The 22,447-nt window shown below is 39.4% G+C and overlaps 1 protein-coding gene across 2 annotated transcripts in view; it reads right to left on the bottom strand.

The window, feature by feature from the left end:
• Positions 1–22,447, bottom strand: part of PDSS2 (decaprenyl diphosphate synthase subunit 2) — a 191,473-nt gene that overhangs the window by 20,949 nt on the left and 148,077 nt on the right. Inside the window, exons 4-7 of one of the 2 annotated variants that reach the window (XM_038397186.2) lie at positions 19,625–19,699; positions 10,336–10,509; positions 9,320–9,451; positions 1,912–1,947 (exon numbers count right to left, since the gene is read on the bottom strand). In XM_038397186.2, the coding sequence (XP_038253114.1) occupies positions 1,912–1,947; positions 9,320–9,451; positions 10,336–10,509; positions 19,625–19,699 (417 nt within the window). The remainder of the gene's footprint in view (positions 1–1,911; positions 1,948–9,319; positions 9,452–10,335; positions 10,510–19,624; positions 19,700–22,447) is intronic. The other variant, XM_043510763.1, reaches the window with a different exon arrangement.

Below are 22,447 nucleotides of genomic sequence, written 5' to 3' on the forward strand. Positions count from 1 at the left end.
CTTGAGTGAAAGACTGTCAGCATGCATATTAATGTGAAGATTTCCCTACTGCTAGAGATACCCTATGGAACTCAATTTTAGCTCATGCAATGAAAGGGCAGGTTTCCAGTTTCCTTGTTCAGTTCACAAAAAAAGCTGTAATGAGGAGTTGTGTAGGAAGCAGCTACCAGGAGAGGGAAGACTCCCTTTTATGTATGACATGGGGATGAGGTGGGAGGCAGAAAGGTAAGAGTGCATAATATCACTGTAAAGATGTCATGATCAGCAGTGCTGGATTAAAGAATTTTGGACCCTGTGCACTATCGAAATTGCTCCTCCCCACAATTCACTCAAATTTGGCTTGGCTGCTCCACTGTCATGACAGAGGGGCAGTCAGGCCAAAATTGAGTGGTGCTACAACCCTGCTCTAGCTCTGCTTCAGCCACTGCCAGCTTTGCATGGCATGAACACAGGCTGCTCAGCAAAGTGCTCCTGCCTCAAATATATCCCTCAAACCCAGACACCTGAATGTTCCTACTACTCCACATATACTGCAACAACCCTAGACGCTGAGTTTCTAATGTGCTGGGGCTGCTCCCCCTGGCTCCACCCCGGGCGCTGCTCCCATTCTACCTCTTCATCCAAGACCCCACCCCACCCCGGCTCTGCCTCTTCCTGCCCCTTTCTGCCCCCTCCCCTGAGTACATCCAGCCCTTGCTGTTCACGACAGGCAGGAGGTGCTGTGGGTGGGGGGGAGAAGGCACTGCTGGGGAATACTAAGCACCCACCATTTTTTTTCAGTACCCACTGAGTCAGTGCCTATGCAACAACCCTCCACCCCCCCCACTTTCCCTGACAGCGCCCCCACACATCCCAGTAGCCCTGGCATACAACTTGCTCACCTCAGCTCCACTATCCACAACCCCCCAAAAAGCCCCCATCATGATTTAGTCCACCACCCTGAACACCTCCCGCTCACCCTCAACACCTCACTCTGCAGCCCCCTAACACTACCCACATAGCCCACCAACAACCACTTGCCACCAGCCCCTCACCCTCCACCCCCAGGACCATATTGAAAACTCATGGGCCCTCCCTCCCCCGCCTCTTGGCACTTCGCTCCCATTCCAGGTGGCTCCTCCCATTCCTAGCTCCACTCACTCCCACAGCCCGCCCGGTACTCTCACGGTGTGGGTCAAATTTGAGTGAGTGTGGTTGCCAGGCCACAACACCACTCACTGAAATTTGGCCCATCTGCTCCCATATCATGAAAGAGGGACAGCCCAGCCAAACCTGATTTGTGTTGTGACCCCGCCCTCCAGGTTGCAATGCCACTTACTCAAATTTGGCCCCTCCACCTCTCTGTCATGAAAACTTGGCATACTGGATCTCAGGATGACCCACCCAAACCCACCCTGAGATGGGACACTGTGCAGGTGCACTGAGTGCACATTGGTTAATCTGGACCTGATGATTAGGAGGCAGCCTGAGAATGATTATCTTAATGAAATACAGAGAACACAAAAGGAACAAACTCTTTAGAAGAGAAAATATTAAAATGTTTAAAGTCTGAGGAGGCAAGAGGGATAATGAAAGTAACAATAGTAGTAAAATAGCCAATTTTGATACTTAGTGTTTAGTTTAATACAATTGGTTCCCTGTATCAAGTAGTCCATCTGGAACACCATAGGCATAACCATCTGGCACTATCATTGTCAGGACACAGGACTAGACTGATCAATGATCTAACCTGGCATGACAGTTCCTATGTGATGGGACGATCCTAATTGGCTACTCTTTGTTATAGAAATGTTATTAAAATGTCTCAGATAAATCTTTGGCTAGAATGAAAAAAGCCTCTCTGGAATATAAAGCCTAAAAATGAAAGCATTAAATTTAAAATAAGATGTAGCCTTAATGTAATTTACTCACCTTAGTAAAGTCCATTAGATTCCCTTTACTTTGTGCCTTAAACATAAAAAGAAAGATTAAACATAAAATGTCATCTGTTACAGACTATTGTTATTTTTCTAGACCTTCTGCTTCTCTGTAAGAAACAAGAATGAAATATGTAGCAAGCTATACATTACAATTAATATTTAAAATTAACTAACTTCCTTAAGATTCTGAATTTAAAAAAAACAATCAATATTTACTAGCTGAATGCCTCATTACAACGGAAGAGATTTCAATGGACACAGGCACAACTTTGGATACCTACAACGTTCAAAAGTTCTATCTAGATTAGAATACAGTTGATTCTTCAATTAAAAACATTTTAGACACAAGTAACAACTTCCTTCAAAAGCTTGCTGCCCGTATGGATTGAAAAAAACCCGAGATCCAGACTATACAGTGTACTTCTGCCCAACAATAAAGGGATCAGAGTTATAAACAAAATCAATAATAGGTTTGTTTGTTTGTTTGTTTGTTTTTTTAAAAGAACTAACCCCATCCAGGAACAGCTTGCATGTACAGAGGGAAAAAGTCTACACTCGGTCATTCTAAAGAGATAATGTCAAAGACAATGTCAAAGCTGGTAGATCTAAAATTAGACCTCACAGTTGTGTTTTGGCTTGGAATCATGCATATACACAGTGTCATCCCTTTGCTCATTCTCTGTGTTGTACTTAAAAGTAATCAGATATCAAAATATACAAGAATATTTTCTAACATGTTCCAGAGAAAAAAGAAAAGGAGTACTTGTGGTACCTTAGCGACTAACAAATTTATTTGAGCATAAGCTTTCATGAGCTACAGCTCACTTCATTGGATGCATGCAGTGGAAAATACAGTGGGGAGATTTTATATACACAGAGAACATGAAACAATGGGTGTTACCATACACACTGTAACGAGAGTGATCAGGTAAGGTGAGCTATTACCAGCAGGAGAGCGGGGGGGGGGGAACCTTCTGTAGTGATAATCAAGGTGGGCCATTTCCAGCAGTTGACAAGAACGTCTGAGGAACAGTAGGGGAGGAAAATAAACATGGGGAAATAGTTTTACTTTGTGTAATGACACATCCACTCCCAGTCTTTATTCAAGCCTAAGTTAATGGTGTCCAGTTGCAAATTAATTCCAAATTCAGCAGTCTCTCATTGGAGTTGGTTTTTGAAGTTTTTTTGTTGAATAATTGCTACTTTTAGGTCTGTAATCGAGTGACCAGAGAGACTGAAGTGTTCTCTGACTGGTTTTTGAATGTTATAATTCTTGACGTCTGATTTGTGTTCATTTATTCTTTTACATAGAGACTGTCCAGTTTGGCCAATGTACATGGCAGAGAGGCATTGCTGGCACATGATGGCATATATCACATTGGTAGATGCGCAGGTGAACGAGCCTCTGAAAGGGTGGCTGATGTGATTAGGCCCTATGATGTGCCCCTGAATAGATAAGTGGACACAGCTGGCAACGGGCTTTGTTGCAAGGATAGGTTCCTGGGTTAGTGTTTTTGTTGTGTGGTTGCTGGTGAGTATTTGCTTCAGGTTGAGGGACTGTCTGTAAGCAAGGACTGGCCTGTCTCCCAAGATCTGTGAGAGTGATGGGTCGTCCTTCAGGATAGGTTGTAGATCCTTGATGATGCGTTGGAGAGGTTTTAGTTGGGGGCTGAAGGTGATGGCTAGTGGCGTTCTGTTATTTTCTTTGTTGGGCCTGTCCTGTAGTAGGTAACTTCTGGGTACTCTTCTGGCTCTGTCAATCTGTTTCCTCACTTCAGCAGGTGGCTATTGTAGTTGTAAGAATGCTTGATAGAGATCTTGTAGGTGTTTGTCTCTGTCTGAGGGGTTGGAGTAAATGCGGTTGTATCGTAGAGCTTGGCTGTAGACAATGGATCCTGTGGTGTGGTCTGGATGAAAGCTAGAGGCATGTAGGTAGGCATAGCGGTCAGTAGGTTTCCAGTATAGGGTGGTGTTTATGTGACCATCGCTTATTAGCACAGTAGTGTCCAGGAAGTGGATCTCTTGTGTGGACTGGTCCAGAGAGGGTCCCTCTTGTATATTTTTAAATTATTCCAACTCATAAAAAACAAAACAGATGCAAGATTCAAAGTGTTGGGCTCCAGTGTATTTTGTCACTGGGTCATGCAGAGACCCGTATTTTGCCTAACATACACATTTTCTATATACAAAAATCCTTCTTACCTGGGACACACCTGTTTGTTTCTCACTTTATTTTCTTTAGCATCCTCTGCTTGTCAGAATTTATTTCTCATTTTATTTTCTTTAGGACCTCGTTGAGCTCTCTTAGCTCTAAAATAGGTCTAAGACCCCTTTTGCTTTGGGGTTAGGATGTAGAAAGAACAAAACCCCTTTCCCCTGAGTAACAGAGGGACTTTCTCTATGGTGCCCAAGAGAAGGAGAGACAGGGCCTCCTGTAGTAGAATGACCTCACGCTAGAGGTCCCTGAAGAGAGACAGGGAAAGCGGGTGGGGGGATAGGAATAAATTCAGGGGTGTATCCTAATTCCACCATGCGTAAGACCCAATGATCCTTGGTGATATGGGACCAAGCACTTAGAAAGTGGAATAGGTAATTGGCAATTACAGGGATGGGAAAAGATGGCACTAGTATTCTAGTCCTTGACCAATATATCAGACTGTTTATTTGAAGGTTCAGCTTGCTTAGATGAACTGGCAGCTGTGGAGGAAGAGAAAGGTGGCAGATGTCTTCTGTAACCTCTGCCCTTCTTCCTGGACAGGTCCTGTATATTAGTCATGAAACTTCAATACCGTTGGAAGTACTGTGGGCAAAAGGGCTTTCTTTTTGTTGCCGGCATATATATTCCCAGAGACTTAGGGGATACTTTGGAATCTTTGAGACTATGCAGCCTCTTCTCAGTCTTTCTGGAAAAGAATGAAGGACTCTCAAAAGGGAGGTGTTGGATGGTGTGTTCAGTCTGTGGGTGGAGACTAGATGACTGCAGCCATGAACACACGTAGCATAGTGATGGAGGAGACCATGCCTCAAGTGGCAGTGTCAGCTTGCAAAGCCATTCTGATAACTAATTTTCCCTCATTCACCATCACTGAAAATTCCTGTTTCAGCTTGTTTGGAAACCTGTCCTTAAATTTTGAAATGTTATTCCACAGGGGAAAATTGTAACAACCCAGCAGAGGCTGCTGGTTTGCAATTCAAAGCAGTAACCCTCCTGTTGAATAAAGCTTCCTTCCAAATGTTAAGTTTCTTTGCTTCCTTGCTTTTTGGTGTGGATGCTTGGTGACCCGGTTTCTCCTCTCTTTCATTAGCTGAAGAGACTACCAAGGAGCCCAGAGTGGGATGATTACAGAAATGTTCAAAGCCGTGCAAGGGGACATAGTATTTCCTCTCTGCTCTTTTAGTGGTAGGGGGCAGGGAAGATTGGGTCTGTAATGGCACCTTGACAGGCTCCCCATTAATCCGGGGGCATTACCCTAGAAGGTTCCACTGAGGCTAAAATACCTACAAGCCTGCACAACTTTTCCTGGAACTTTTCTGGTTGGATATCCAGAACCACAAATATCCTCTTCAACAACTCCTGATGGCCTTGGTAATCATAAGCAGGAGGAGAAATATTCTGCTACCATTGCCTCATCAGGGGATGAAGTTGAGGAGGCCAAGGGCTGGTGAGACTGAGCCTCCTCCAATTCCTCCAGCGGCAGCTCCTGAGAGTGAACATCCATATGCATGGTCCCAGATCCAGTACCAAGGGTGGGTTGACTCTGGTGTAGGTGCTCACAACGCACAGCTGAAAGAGCAGAATGTGAATGGTGTTGGGATGCCCTTGATTGAGAAGGTAAACCCCAAGGGTTCCAGAAAGGCCAGGGATAGGGCACTGGACCCCAACTATGTCTGGGCCATGCATTCTTGTGATATGGGCCATGCTGCAACTGAGGCTGGTACCACGGTAAGTAGGCACTCCATGGGAGCTGATGAATGTGCCCAGGTTGTGACGTATCAGAACTGATCTCAGAGTCCAATAAGGAGTCCGCTTCTTCTGACTGGGAGGAGCTGACCCCATCGGTATTGGGAAGATGGGTTCAGAGCCCAAGGATAGAGGCACTGGCAAGATCATGGGTGGTTCCCCCAGTCAGTACCGATCCAAGAGGTATGTTAACTATCAGGTCTGACAGTACTGTACAATGTGTAAAGCTGGAGCAAGAAGAGTAGACATCAATACCTTTGGCATGGGTGCCAGGTGAAAATCCTGAATAGCCAGGGAAATGGGTACTGACAGGTTCAATAACTCTCTAGCGGCTGCATAAGCTTCGGATGTGGACGGCACTGGCAAAGACTCTTGATCCTGCGGTATAGATATCTGAGCAAACATTGAGGCAGAAACTGTAGGAATCAGTCTCAATAGGCCTGACTTGAGCTCTGGAAACAATGATCTTCCATGACTTGAGGCCTGCACTGGAAAGTGCCTCTTATTTGAGGACACTTACATGTCCTTGCATGAGCTAGACTACTGCTCCAAAGATTTTGAAGTATCTTGTGCCGAATCCTTAAAAGATTTATGGTGCCTTTTCTTTGGTACTGGCAACAACAATCTCTTCCCTCAGTACAGCCAAATCAGGAGAAGCACTGCTAACCCACTCTGAAGGCTCTAATGGTAGCTGGCACTGACTCCAAGAGTAAATCCTTAATTCTGACTGCCCTGTCCTTCTTAGAGCAGGGCTTAAATCTCTTACAAATGTGACATTTGTCACTGACATGAGCTTCCCACAGCACTTAAGACAGATGGAGTGAGAGTTGTTGGCAGGCACTGATTTGCTGCAAGAGCAATAGGACTTGTAGCCCAGAGACCGAGGTATGACTCCGGTACAGGCACCAGCACAATTATCAACTATTAATCTAATTCTGAAATATGCTAAAACTCTCAAAACTAACCAAGGGTACTATGTACAAGATGAAACCAAGGACTTGCAAAAGTAACAACAGTAGCTCCAGCAACCGTCATGGGTAGCAACTGAGGGAATTCGGGGGCGGTTCTGCCATTAATACCTTCACACAGTAGTGTGAGGCAGCAGAGGATGCTTGAATTGAGGAAAGGTTAAAAAAAACAGTGCTGGTTTAGTCTTGAGAAAAGAAGACTGAGGGAGGACCTGATAGTCTTCAAATACATTAAGGGTTTTTATAAAGAGGGATAGTAGTCAATTGTTCTCCATGTCCACTGAAAGAGGACAAGTAGTAATGGATTTAATCTGTAGCAAGCAGTGCCACCCGGAGGATTCAGGGGGCCTGGAGCAAAGCAATTTCAGGGGCCCCTTCCATAAAAAAAAGTTGCAATACTATAGTACTCTACAGGGCCCGGGGGCAAATTGCTCCACTTGCCCCCCCACACACCCTCCCGGGCAGCACTAGTAGCAAGGGAGATTTAGGTTAGATATTAGGAACAACTTTCATACTAGGAAGGTAGTTAAACTCTGGAATAGGCTTTCAAGAGAGGTTGTGGAATCCTCATCACTGGAGGTTTTTAAGAACAGGACTGACCTTTCAGGGATGGTCTAGGTTTACTTGATGGGAACTGGACGAACTCTCAAGGTCCCTTCCAGCCCTACACTTCTATGATTCTATTAATCAAACATGTATAAAACAGTATTTGGATTTGCACTGCTAACCTTTATTCATAATGAGATCTTTTTTGTGGAAGCTGCAAAACTATCATCAACTTAAGTTGCATTGACGAGCAAATACATTCTAACACATTATCTAAGAGGATGCATGGTAGATTTCCCATTTTGTATTTTGATGTAATGATAGCTAATTGAAATACTATTTGCTTGCCCTGGGGGAAAAAAACAAAAAACAAAAACCTTTTACCACCCTATTTTCCTTTAGTTAGAATTGCTTCAGTGCTTGCATAATGTCCCTTTTTAGTTTAAAAAGAATTAATTAGTGGACAGACAGAACTGGAATTCTGCAACCTATTCTGGATTCTACAGATGGGAAATTGCCGTGAGAGGGTAATGGTATTATCACAGCGCAGTTTAGGAAAGCTTTTGAAACATATTCATCCAAATCTATTTTCATTCAACACATACAGGAGTCTTGTGTCAAGGCTGCAGAATTGCAAGTCTCTTAGTCACATGCTGAATTACCATTCTCTAACTTTAAAATTACAAGGCCTCAGTTTGGTTAGAAAGAATATATTTTTTCCTGTATGAGAGTAAGGTTATATTCGCCTATGAAAATGTATCTAACAAGGCTCACTACTGGGACTCCGCTTCTTTGCCCGCAGCACATGAAGATAGTTCTGAGCCTATCAATCATAAATGTAGAACTACTCATAAGCCCCACTCCTGGCCTCTCCCCCCGCATTTTACTTTCAATCTGAACAGCAGAAAAGGCAGCAAAAGAGCTCCCACCTCCAATGTGAATTTCTGGCTCTTTAGTTTACAGCGTTATTTCTCTTTCATTTTCTAAATTACCTTTGAAGGCTAATTAGTTTAGCCATTTTAATTTGATTCTAGTCATCACTCCACCTACAGGCACCAAAATGGCCAACATGTCGAAGACAGACAACATACAGAGGTAGAGCTCTTCTTGTCAGGTACAGCTACAATGTTATGGGAAGGGAATATCTGTACCACCAGAACCACATGCTGAAATTCACCGGCAGGGCATCCAAAACTAATACTAATAAATCTTTACTCCACATTACCTCATTACCACCAAAAATCTTCCTGACAAGGTGGGCAGCTTGCACAACTAGGGTAGGAACCCTGGGAGGGTGCTTTCCAAGACTATTTAGACATGGGCAACCCATGCAATTGATGTAGGTTCACTAGATGGTGCTAAGTCTTGCCTTTTTTTGGGTGGGTCTTACCTGTTCTTGTCCTTCTCCTTGTGTCATTATTATTTATTTAGCCTAGGAGCCCTAGTTATGGACCAGAACCCTACAGTCCTAGATATTGGACAAACACACAAGTTTGCATTACACAATCATCTTGTTCTTATCTATTAATCTTATTATGGAATTACTAGAGGGAAAGATTTCAGAGTAGCAGCCGTGTTAGTCTGTATTTGCAAAAAGAAAAGGAGTACTTGCGAATACAGACTAACACGGCTACTACTCTGACACAAGTACTCCTTTTCTTTTAGAGGGAAAGAGGAATTTGGAGCTAAAAGCTAATCTCCATGTTTCCAGGAAGGCAGTCAAAGAGACACTGAATAGCTAGGGAATGGGGTTAACCTCTATATCCTCTGTCTTTGAGTACTCTTTGCTTCTGTATTTCTTCATAGATGGCCCCATAACACTGAGCCTAGAGTTTTCCAGAAGCTGGAAGAAGAGGGAGATGAATGACCACTCTAAAAATTATTGTAACACTACAAATTCACTTTAAACTTAATTTATAATTTACCTCTCTAATCTGCTTAATCCAGGCCTCCCTTCCAAGGAACTCCTGATGCAGGACTACAGGAGCAGAATTTAAACTAAAAGCCACAGAGTCACTAGATTTTCCTTTAATAAATGGCTGGAGGTCCGAGTGTAGCTGCAAGAGAGGGTGAAAACATTTTTGTTAAATAAAAAAAAGATTGGTACAACTTAGTTTTTAGGGATTGAATGATTATCTCTAGGTAAATAGAAACTAATTTAAAGATTAGAAACCCAGAATGATGTGAATAACTCCAGTGCAGACTAAATTCACATGACTTCAGGAAAGTAGCACTGCTGGATTAACAAACCAGAAACTTCATATATCAAAAACTCTTAACATTTAAATTACTATACTTTTACCATATGTCAGACAATGGTGGCCTTAGGCTTCTGATAACTATGCAGCCACTTGTGATCCTGCTCCTCCAGGAGCCCAGCCCCCCATACACACATTCAACCATCAGCCAGAGACCCATCTCCAATTCCATGTCCCTTGCTCTATTCCTAAACTATCCTCCTCTGCTTTGATAGCTGTACTTTGGCTCCACCCTCCTGGCTCCATTTTGGGGAAGTGATGGGGGTTATTTAGCAGAGGCTGCAAAAAAAGTGGGGAGGGACAGTTTGCCACAGTTGGGAAGGGGTATGAAGTTGGCGGGTGCTTACTAAGGTGAGGGAGTGGGAGAGTGACCCAGTCATTCATGGGAAGGACTCTGTTCTTTGCAATTGTGAGTGGTATAAGAATATTTTCCATTTCCCAGGACCTATGGGAGTTACTTGATGCAATATGAATACATTTCTGATATACTGAATATTTTATAAACAGTAGTTTTCTGTGACAAGCATATGGCTCTTTATACATATTGCCAAATTGGATAATTACAAGTGAATTCATTTAAAGTATCCACTAAACTCAGACCCAAAAGAGGCTCAAAAGAAGAATATTAGAGAGGTTCTCATCTACCCTTTCAGTAGAAGACTTAACAGAGAGAAAAGGTATACCTTATGACTCATAGACATGTTCTTTCCATACTGAAATGCCATATCCTGGATCTCAGAATCATGCTTTGCTAATTCCATTGCAGCCTGGCAGCTCTTTGCCAACAAGGCACTATGGGATAGGAAAATCTGTTCTTTCCAAGTTGATATTCCAATATCATGTGTAAGACAGTTTTGCTGAAAATGAAATGAAGGCTAAAATGAAAAAGCTGAAACTATGACATAGGAAATTAAAAACACAGCTACGCCACCTAGGAAACTACCACGTACTGTAAATTCCAAGGCTGTGGACTTTAATGTGTCATGCAAAACAGCCATTCGCCTAAAGAGTATTCCTGCACGACGTGATGGGAAAAGTGAAAACATTACAGCACGTTTTAATGGCTGAATTGTAGAGTTGCTGCTCCCCCTGCCAAAACTAAAGCGGGTAGAGCTTCAATTATCTTCATAATAGGTTTGCCTCTGAATTTTCACTACACTTTCACTGACATGTCACTACAATATGAACATTGGCAGCCAATTACATTCTTACTGACTTACTAGTTAAAAAGTGTCCTCTGCAATACACCACTCACTGGTACCTCTCACCAGAAAACAAGAAAGAAAAGAACTCACCATTTAAACATTGAGTGACATTTCTAAGTAACATGTCAAGACACTATATGATTACATCAAATGCTACACTACAGCCTCTTCATGTACATTCTAATATATATGGGATTTTAATGAAGAAAAAAAAAAGAGACCAAAGGCCTGTGAAGGATGTTTTGGGGATGTGTCTTTTTTGCTTCTCTATTATAAAAGAAGCAAGTCTTGATTTTTTTTTACATTAGAAATATCAGGAATGTCAAGTTTTAATTTCCCTGAAGGACTCTGGTAGATCTCACAGACGTTCATTGTGAGTTACAATGCCTTAACTGTAGGATCAAGGATGCTAAACCTTTAACAAAAAGAAAAGGAGTACTTGTGGCACCTTAGAGACTAACAAATTTATTAGAGCATAAGCTTTCGTGAGCTACAGCTCACTTATGCTCTAATAAATTTGGTAGTCTCTAAGGTGCCACAAGTGCTCCTTTTCTTTTTGTGAATACAGACTAACACGGCTGCTACTCTGAAACCTTTAACAGTCTCTTTTTATCCAAAATGTTAATTGAATTTATATTTTAACAAAACCAAAAGAAAATATAATCAGTTTTAACAATCTGACTAAAACACTTTTCCGAAGTCAATTTTCAGTTTAATTCTCTTGGCTCTTGTGATGTCATCACTTCACTAATCAGTGTCTTCAAGGCTAGACAGAACCTGACATTCTAATTTTTATATATACACATATATAAATGTCAAGCCTTCTTTATTAATTGTAAAGAAGTAAAAAAGATCTCAAAGTCCAGTTTTTGTGACCCTTTTGCAGGTCCCCTTTAAAAAGGTAAAGGAAATATAGGTTATAAATGTATGTACGCAGAGAAATGGTTTCAAAATTTAAATATTAAGCATCATATTTAATTTCTCAATACACTGAAATTTACAGCACTGACTGAGCCAAAAGGTAAAATTTTACAAAGTGAGAAAAGAAACATCTAAGACGACCCCCCTCCCCTACAGTTGCGTCAACTAAATTGCTTGGAAATGAATAAGAACTAAATCTCTGTGACCTCATAATTTTCTACTGGGTATTATCTGTCATGAATTTTGTAACAAATGAAATAAAATCCCTCTATTCAGCTCCAATCGTCCCGCTTATGAATACTGCCAAGGAGTGCTGTATTACTGGATAGAAAATAATACAAGATTGATGGGAAAATTAGCAGAATTCTGTAATGCCAAATAACCAAACATTGTATCAAAATTCCATTGCCTTCAGATACACCCCTGCCTTTTACAGGAAGGGGAAAGAACAGAAAATGACATGTTTGCTACTATGTGTGTGATGGTAATTTACAAAGTCAAGATTAAACTTTAGTAAGATTTTACTAAGATATTTGCTTCATAATGCCTTAGTTCAGCTCAGAATATATGCAAGTTTCCATGATTGGTAGAATGACAAAAATGATAAATAAGAACTGGTACCAAAAATAAATGCTCAATCATTTTCTCACTCAGACATAGGTTAATTTAAAATAATCTGGAGATGAAGCTCTGGGAAGCTGTGACTCAATTTTTTTTTTTTTTAAACTAAGGACCAACCAGCTAAGATAAAAATGTGTGCTTATTAAAGCTTATTGGATGAGGATTAGGACAACCAACTAGCAGTGATTTTGCAATTATTTATTTTAACCAGCATGAAAAGAGAAGTAAACTAGGAAGTTTAACAAAAACAATCATTTATGAAGTTACAAAGTCCTTAAAATGCTAGCTGTACCAAGCCTCTGAAACATTCACACACCAAATACAGATTGTGACATCACTACGAACTGCAGCTACTGAAGAGACCCTGCTAACCTTACGCATTGCAAGTAATTCTACAACGTTTTCCAAAAGTGCCATCTTTTAGACAAAAATGTAGAAATACTAAGTATTTTTGTGACCTTCATTTAAAGTCTTGAAAATATTTGAGAAAGGTGGAAACTTATTCTGAATTTCTACAATGTTATCTAAAAGAAATACTTTATTTGGGCTATTAATGAGGGCATGATTTCACAAGATGAGCTAATTTCTGCTCTTTCTGTAAATCCAGTGCAACTCCAATGAAACCAGTGGATTTATTATATATTTACAGTGACAACACCAAATTTGTCCCTAATAAAAAGTGATTTCGGATACTGATCTTTTAAAGATGCTGATTTTTTATTAAAATGTATAAATTTTCACTTTTTGTCCTTAAATGTGGAATTGTGAAAAAGTTGTTAGAAGGATCTGGGAAAAATATTAACATTTAAAAGTTTACCAATATTACATTGCTTCTGCTACAGGCACTTTGAAAAAAATGTTCACTACTTTGCTGTTTACTTAATATTTTTAAAAACCAACAAATTACTACACAGCTTTTGTATATACTTAAAATTTTTCAAACATCCAAAATACATATCTAAATTTTCTATGCTGAAAAAATATGCTCAAAGACAATGTATTGCACTCTCTTACATGGATATTGAGAATCCCCTGTGTACATAATTTGGGAGCCAATCTATAATACAGTCCAGTCAGAGAAAGTCTTGACAACCTGCTTTCAGTTGCGCTCTATGGTAAAAATACTTAAACCAAATGCCATGAAGGCAGTCATCTCCTCTCAGTGAAATTTTTGTAAATTGCATTGCAACAACTGGACTAGTCAAAAACCATTGTTTCCCAAACAAAAGACCTACCTAATTCAGTTCAACAACATTATCTCCTGATAAATCTTGTCATGTGTCAGTTTGGCCATGTTTACACTAGCAAGTTCCAATACAGCTGTACTGCTGTAAGATAGGTCGTGTAACTGTGCTATGCCGACGGGAGAAAGTTCTTGACATAACAAAACCACCTAAATGAGCAACAGTAGCTGTGCTGGTGGGAGAACATCTCTAAATCATTTGAACACATCAAAGAGAAAAACTTTAATTAGCTGTAGACTGCAAACTACATGAAAACTGAAGTTACATCTGTGCAGGTGAAATGGATGGGATTTCTCCCTTTATTTTTTGAAGCTTCTGTATCAGTAAGATGAAAGGGTCATTGGATGGCTCAAAGGATTGATAACAGAATTTGGATCCTTCCACCTTTACATCATTTTAGTTCATGATTGGACATTTAGTATCTGATGACTATTTAGTGGTATATATAAAATAAGGCGATGGTTTTAGTTGTACTCATTCATAGGAGATGTGGTGCGTCTAAATCACAAAAGAAACCATCACAACTGGCACCACTGCTGGCTGTGTCAGAGGAGCCAAAAACTGAATGAACAGTGGCTGAATTAACCTCTCATCCATGGAGGCAGACCCTCCAAGATATAGTTAAGGGACCCTCGGGAAGCCAGCACTGGAAGACATTGGTCTCCAAGCCTGTCAATCCAGCACTTTTCTAAGCATTAAATTCAATTGAAACTATACACACTAAAGTCTAGCAATTGGTTTGTTTTTATTATTAGACCCATCTTGTGTACAATATTCATATTATCTTTGTACCTTAATGACTTGACAGTTTAAAGTACAAAGAAACAACATTGCCACTTTTCACATTATACAACCTAACAACTGATGCTTTAAAAGTTTATTTTGAAATATTGTAACTGCAAGTGGCAACCCCTAAATAAAACTGATGCCCATTTCATCAACCTCAAGATCAGTAAAGATGTTTTCATTTTATACAAATATTTACTGTTTTGATTTTAGAAAGAAATTGGCTTGCTGGGAGATAAAGCCATTAAATTCTCAGACAGTGCTTAAACTGTAAAAATACTCTTTCTAGGCAATGGAAAATAGAAAGAGTTTCTAGAGAATCGTGACGTTTTACACCGAGATTTTTACCACTTATACCTATCACACTTATGGTAGCAAATATTAAATTAATTTTATGTACTTAATACAAAGTAGCACTTAAAATCCTCCCCCTCGACCCTGCTCACCAAACCACCTTAAAGTAGCTCAAACTGGTTTCTGTGTCTCCCAGAGAAGAACTAGATGGTATTTATATAAATACATGTCATGATTCATTTGTAAGCATTTTCAGCACTGCATACAAATGTTACAAAACACACACCTTATTGGAGTGCTCCAAAATGCATAGCAAGAACTGGCAGGACTCAAAGTCACACCTTCTGGATGAAAAATGTAGACATTCAGAATACATTTTATAACTAAGGTTTTTTATTTTGATACACAGCAGCACTTGCTTTGCCACTTAACCTTGCACAATATGAGGCCGTCTAATCCATTTACAACTCAAACTTTGGTCTAATCCTTATTAAAATAAAAATGAATATATAAATCAAGCATATTTTATTTTTGATTCAATCTCAGCATTTGAGTTTTAAATCGGATGGTTCAACAACTTCTATTCTACACAGAAGGATAAAAATAAGTCAATAAAATTATGGATCTTTAATAGTAGCAACACATTTATCCTACAAAACATTTTCATTTGACTTATAAAAGCTTTAACAGATGTCTTCCTGCTTGTTGGACATGACAGAGCATGTTTTATTGGTCTATTAATACATGCCTTCAGTGCTTTGTGAGGAACAAGGGTGAGCGCAAATAGGCCAATAAAACACATGCTGGAGTGCTCCAATACTTTCATCATGACTCTCTAAAACAACAGAATTTTTTTTAAAAAGATGGTTGGGAAAAGTTAAATTTTAAACATATGCTTTTACTACAAAAAGCAGTTCATCATGGAGAACTACTTCAGACTGCTGAGAAAAAAGTAAAATTCGAGAAAGGAAAAATAGATCTGTTCTAGCTTTTCATTTATGTGGGTTTTTTTCCTCTTTAATTTTCACTTTCATTTTGCAGCGACTCTCTAATTCGAATTTCTCTTCAGCCCGTTTTTGCCTCACAAAAGAGGCACTTTTAAAAAACCGGCTAGATTTCTTGCTGGAGCATGAGCCTGACTGCTGTGCTGTTAGACGGAGGCTACTTTTTAGTTTGTACTGAGAAATTGTTTGATTTACCTCCTTAAGTAAAGGTTGAAAGCAAGCCAGTTGCCTACAGTGTGCAAAGCATGGCAGCTGAGTGGGAAATGAAATGCAACTTTCTCTTTAAAATTTACTCATCTAAGAAGGGCTGGTGACCAAGCATCAAATAAAAGTGCAGCATCCCAGCTCCACCAACCCTCTGTGCTTCGCAGGTGGATGAGGCTCACTAAGCAATTATTTTTACTTTAAAAGCTATATTGGGAGCATCTAAAGGAAAAGTTTCAGAGTAGCAGCCGTGTTAGTCTGTATTCGTAAAAAGAAAAGGAGTACTTGTGGCACCTTAGAGACTAACAAATTTATTAGAGCATAAGCTTTCGTGAGCTACAGCTCACTTCATTGGATGCATTTGGTGGAAAATTTTTCCACCAAATGCATCCGATGAAGTGAGCTGTAGCTCACAAAAGCTTATGCGCAAATAAATTTGTTAGTCTCTAAGGTGTCACAAGTACTCCTTTTCTTTTATTCACGCACAATAACCCCCATGCCTTCTTCCATGAAAGTATGTAAAGTATCATTCAAAGTAACAGAGAAAGGGAAGAATCTTTATTTTTATTTTCCCATTTCAGTTACATAATGATTTTACTCACTATACAAGTAAGATGATGATGAAGAGGGGACAACTAAAAAGTGATAAAATGGGCTGGTCACAGTATGGCTTTGCAAAGGAAAAATGATAAAGTTTTCATATAATTGCATCCAATAAATGTCTTCAAGGAGTCTATAAAGGCCAATCTGCTCGGGGCAAAAATACATTTCATCTTTATAAAGAGTTATCCAAAGATGGTATAACAAAAACATTCCAAGGGATCATAGGCCTGATGTGTCAGAGAAGAGTGAATTATGACAAATGATGAGGTTCACTGTAAAAATCTAACAATTAAAGTGGACATCTAGTGTAACTCACCACAGACTGTTGAACAAAAGGTTGTACAGCACATGATGGTTGTAAGCACCATTTTATGGTCATACTTCTCACCTGAAGCCCAATTTTTCTGCCTCAGACTTTAAAAAATATTCTGTTTTTCCAAATTCATAACAGAAGATTCTCTATTATGAAGAATGTTATCTACTAACGTCTCCATATAAGAAACAGGAGTTATCTGACACTGGAGAGTACAGTGGCATTGTAAATTATTGCATTTATCTTTTACATCTGGAAACTTCAGTTCAGATTCTAGATTTGGTCACCTATTATGACTTTTTGATGCAACTAAGACGGGACCACCAAACAACATAGCACATGAGGCAATGTTTGCTCAAGACATGTCCAGGACATGGATGCAGGCAGAAAGAGGTGTTGCATTGGCAGAGTAGTGTGGGGAAGCTAGCAAAGATAATGTGTGTAATTATGAAACAAGCCTCAGTGTTCTCCAACTGGTTGAATAGACCATAAAGAAAGTAAAGCAGGTCACATATTTGTGTTTGATATGGGCTTAACTGGTGGCCATATCTGACCCACTAAAAGTCTAATCTTTAGATACTATACTATGTGTTAATTTATATTATTACAACATACTAATTATGTTTAAATTAATCTGGTTTATTTTAGTAAAGCATCACTGTACTCCCAACTCTTGCCAGACAGAATAGCTCATTGCTTACTATAAAAACAAAACCATTATTTTGGTATCTTTAACTTGACATTGTTCAGCTGGGCTCAGTATATCTTACACTTTCCCTATGCTTGTTGAGCGCTTTATAAATGTGGTAGAACATTAAATATTTCAAGCTCTTCTGAGGTAGTATGACTGTCTCCTGACAGCCCTCAGACCAACATGCTGCCAAGTAAAGAGAAATAGGACTAAGACCTGCTGCAATGGCAGACACCCAAAGAAGTTGAGAACATTTCTAGTAATACAGAGGATGTGGTCAATCTAAAATGTGCAAATGAAATCACAGTGAAGCAGCCCCATAGCTAAAGTCAACTATGGGAACTTTACCCTTAAAAAAAAGCCATTTTAAGTAAAACATAGCTGAGGTTTGGTTGTATTTAGAAAAACCTGTCTGGTTTATATAAAATACAATTTTAAAAGTTCTTTTAACATATTTGTATTAATAAAAATATGTTTTTCCTTTTAAAATATAGCCTTGCATATAGAGCTTGAGAGAGGTAGCTTAACTGGCAAACTGAAGTCATCTGTCTACAGATTAGGTATAGCAGGTGCAGAAGTAGTTCAAACTTCCCACATAGTTTTTCTCATGTGCCTCGACCCTAACCTAGAGGAATAACTTCTAGGGGTGAGAGAATAAATCATCCTCCATGCCCTTTTAACCCTTGGCTGATGTAGGACTACCATTAACATGGATGCCAAGTGTGATGGTACTTTATATGATCTAGACTTATATCCACTTGGAGCTAAACTGAGATAACTTATTTCACTTGCTCTGAACAACAAGATAGCAGTGATTAGCCTGAGCTCTATTTTAAACTGAAGACTTACAAGTGAGGGGCTCAATATGCCATCACTTATCCCCTAAGCCATCTTGCCTCCCAATGTTATTCCTTTAAGATTAATATTTCTGAAATGGCTTTCCCATCTGAGATTGTTTTGTTTCTGTTAATATGCTCCACTTAAAAAACATCATACCTTACAATGTGCATATGCACACACTTGTGATCATCTCAATAGTGTAAATCCATGCTTTTTTATAGAGTAAAAACATGCTATTAGGTGAAATGAAGAGGTAATAATGAGGATTCTAAAATAGGAACTTCCTAATACACACAGTGTTAAGAGATAATCATGGTAAATGAAACAAGATTTCTTAATTTACCATTCTGCCAAAATGAAATCACGTTAATAAGTGTAGCCAAACACTTCTTTGAAAGTTCTGATAAATGACTCAAAAATCTTAATTCCAGTTTCATCAAAAGAATCAAAGCAGTTCATCAGAGTTCCTGCCATGCAGCAAAGTAACAACAGTAGTGTGGCATATTTGTATTTGTCTTTGAAATAAACTTTGCACCTCAGAGTCATGTAAATGATTGAACCATTTTCTTTGACCAGGTCAATTGCTCTCTGTGATGCATGCAATAATGACCTTTTTTTTTTTTTTTTTTTTTAAAGAGGAGCATAGCACAGCTCTTTGTGCCTCAGCATGAGACTTCCATTTAGCTCACCTAATAAAGCTGCTACATTTACGAGTAGAAAGGTCCTGGTTTAAATTTTGGCTTCAGTGGCTGCAAATTCCATACACCGAAGCAGCCAGGATATGAAAAATTATGTGACCTAGCAAAATCTACATATACAATGCATTTGTCCACCAGTTCACAGAAAACATGTTGGTCCACATTTTTTAAACCTTTTAATACTAATGAATATGTTTCTAGTCCACTATCTGCGGGTATTCTGATGTGATTGTTTTAACAGAACCCTTACTAGAAGCACTACTGAGTGAGGTCTGTTTAGTGTCCATGGTAACTGCAAGTTTGTTTGTTTGTTTACTAATTAAAAATTACAGAATCTGTTTCTCTAAGCATTTCTAGTGGTGCCCATCACCCATTATGGCAGAATTGAGGTGCCATACTAAAAGTATTTCTGAAGCTCGCTGAGACTGTAATTAGTCCTTTCCCTTTTTCCTTTAAGCAAACAAAAAAGTCATCATGGTATTTACTGTTGTCACACATTTATTTAAAACAAACTACTTGAATAAAGTGCAAGGACTCAAAAATCTTACCTCTGATAAGTTAGAATTGTCATAGTATATTCCTTGTACTAAGTCACCAATTGCACTTGATATGAGCTCCACAACCTGGAAAATGAAACAAAAGAACCCCAACATTATTTTTTTAAATATGATCAATTATCTGATTGTCAACAGAGTGCCTAGAAGCCTCACTAACATTCCTTGTAGGATCATAGCTTAGGAAGACTGCATGGGCTACCAGAAGAGATTCTGGCAAGATTATTTTTTGCCACCTAATGAGGAAGAAACCAGATCCAAATCTCCATACTGGAACAAAGCAAAGTCCTTTCTGTTTCTATCAAAGCTTTAAGTTAATACAAATGAGAACCAAGTAATATTTATTTTCCTAAGAGTGTGAACTATAGAGTGTATCCTCACAAGGATATACACAGTACTCCTAAATTCCAGTTCATGACCATGAGACAATAATCCCATCTGGGTTGTTGGGGGTTTTTGCTGCCAAGTAGATATTTCACTATATACCTCACTGGGAGCTGCTAAAATTCTAATCTTCACTGATAATACAGAAAAAGTCAGAATCCATAGAAAGCTAACCTTTCAAATGTGATCATTTGGTATTTGAGTGTACTGGGAATGCTCTGTGGATGTATTTAGTGCATGGCCTAAGGGTCAGCTGTACTCAGAGTGAAACAGTCTGCAACATAGGAATGTTTAAATCAGATTTATCAATCTGTACTATCTTCAGGCTTCAGACTTTTTATTTCATTCAAGCGAAGCCTAAAAATCTGAACTTGATCCAGAATGTAAAACAAGCAGTCCACAGTCTCACTGGAACTACTGTACAATTTAGAACCGTGTGCATGAACTATCTTAATTGGAACAAAATACTGGGATTTACTGTAAAATTAAATGCAGCCATTTCAAATAAGCACACCTTAAGGCTATCCCTTTAGTTGTGCTCACAAAGTTTAAATTTCTTGAATGTTTAATTTCCTATGTGTATGATTCTATATCTGATTCCCCTCTTTGCTTCCTAAAATTCAGCCTAGTTCTTATTGAATTAAAGGATTTTGTTTCAGCTTATATCATTCTTGTAATTGAAGACATTAAGCTAAATGATAAAGCCCCAAACAGAAATTTCAATGTTGAGGCATGCTTTATTTGCTAATAAAAACACATTCTGATGCTAGCTTTAAGTATTTACAACAAAGCTTTTTTAAACATTAATTCTGATACATATGCCTACAGAGAGAGAGAGAGAGAGAGAGAGAGCTAACTTTAGAAATGGTGCTCATTAACGTCTTTTTTTCTCTCCTTGTGATGCATATGGGTTAATTTGTAAGATCTATAAAAACAGACTAAAAAAAAAAATCATGTTGCCATTTAGGTAACCAGATACTTAAGAAATATTGTAGCAATATGAGCTGCAGAGGAACTGAAAGGACAATGATCCTACAGTGTTACCAGATGTGTTGAGTTATTTAAGTGGGGAACAGAGAAAATGAGGGGCTTTTTTTGAAGGTATCAGATAAGCCCTATTCCCAAATCCAGGAGGATTGAGTATCGCCAATAGGTCTATGAAAGTCTGTAACCAAATGCCCAGCATCAGATTGTATTACAGTTTATACAAGCAACATCCCAAGATTCTTCTGATGGCTGGGACACATAATACAGATCAATCACTCACTAAAAAATGTTATGGTTTGTGAAACAGTCTGAGCTCAGAGACCTATACTGGTAATACGAAGAGGAATTTACAAAGACATTGAGTCCTACTCTAAATGTCAAAGTGATAGTATGAACTTTTAACAATGCATCTGGCTGTGGATAACCAGACCTTTTCCTCACTCTCCTGAAACTCCACACTGAGCAGGACCAAATGAAACTTTCTGTTTTGGGGTTTCTGTCCCCATCTGTCCCCTTCTGTCCCCCCCAAAAACAACTCCATTAGCAAATGACAATTTTGCTGACTTAAGTGACTAAAATGATCTCCATGAAAATATTTATCAAAACTTGTGCCTAATTTTCTTGCAATTTATATTATGTGTTTTTTCTATTGTGACAAAGCTCTGTCTTTGCCTCTGTGGGTCCCGCGTTTCCTGGCGGATTTCACTAGCCTCAGAGGCTCACTGTGACCCTCCATGTAACCCTTCTTTCACTAGAGACAAGGGACACAGTCTACTGAGCCATTTTCATCATAAGCCAGCAAGGGAGGTGAGGAGAAGTTATCCTTCCTTGCATAGTCTCTGTTGTCTCCCAGTCTCAATGATTAAACAGGGGGCAAAGGTATGGGAGGGGGGAGCCTGGGCCCACCCTCCTCTCCGGGCTCCAGCCCAGGCACCCTAATAGTATCAGCTATGGTAGCTGACCTTTTAGAAACATGACATGTACAATTCCCTGGGCTACTTCCCCCACAGCAGCCCTCACTTCCTCAAGCTCCACTTCACCATTACCTCAGGGCCTCCTTCCTTGTGCCTGATATGGTGTGTACTACTCAGCTTCTCCAACAGCGCAACTTCTTCCCACAGCTCCTGACATGCACACCCACCTGACTGGCTGGGAGGCTTTTAACTAGTATCAGCCAGCCCCTGATTGGCTTCAGGGGTCCCAATCAACATAGCATTCTCCCTGCCTTCTGAAAAATTCTTAATTGGCCTCAGGTGTCTTAATTGACCTGGAGTAGCTTCCATTTCACTTAACCAGGTACCAGGGATTTGTTTACTTAGAGCTAATACATCTATTTCCCACTACTTTTCTACAGCCATCTGGCCTTGTCCTGTCACACTATTGATAGAATTCTAGGCGACTACATACATAAAATACAGTTTAAACCCTATATTGCACCCTATACGC

This window comes from Dermochelys coriacea, chromosome 3 (assembly GCF_009764565.3).
Source record: "Dermochelys coriacea isolate rDerCor1 chromosome 3, rDerCor1.pri.v4, whole genome shotgun sequence".
In the NCBI taxonomy this organism is placed as follows: domain Eukaryota; kingdom Metazoa; phylum Chordata; order Testudines; family Dermochelyidae; genus Dermochelys; species Dermochelys coriacea.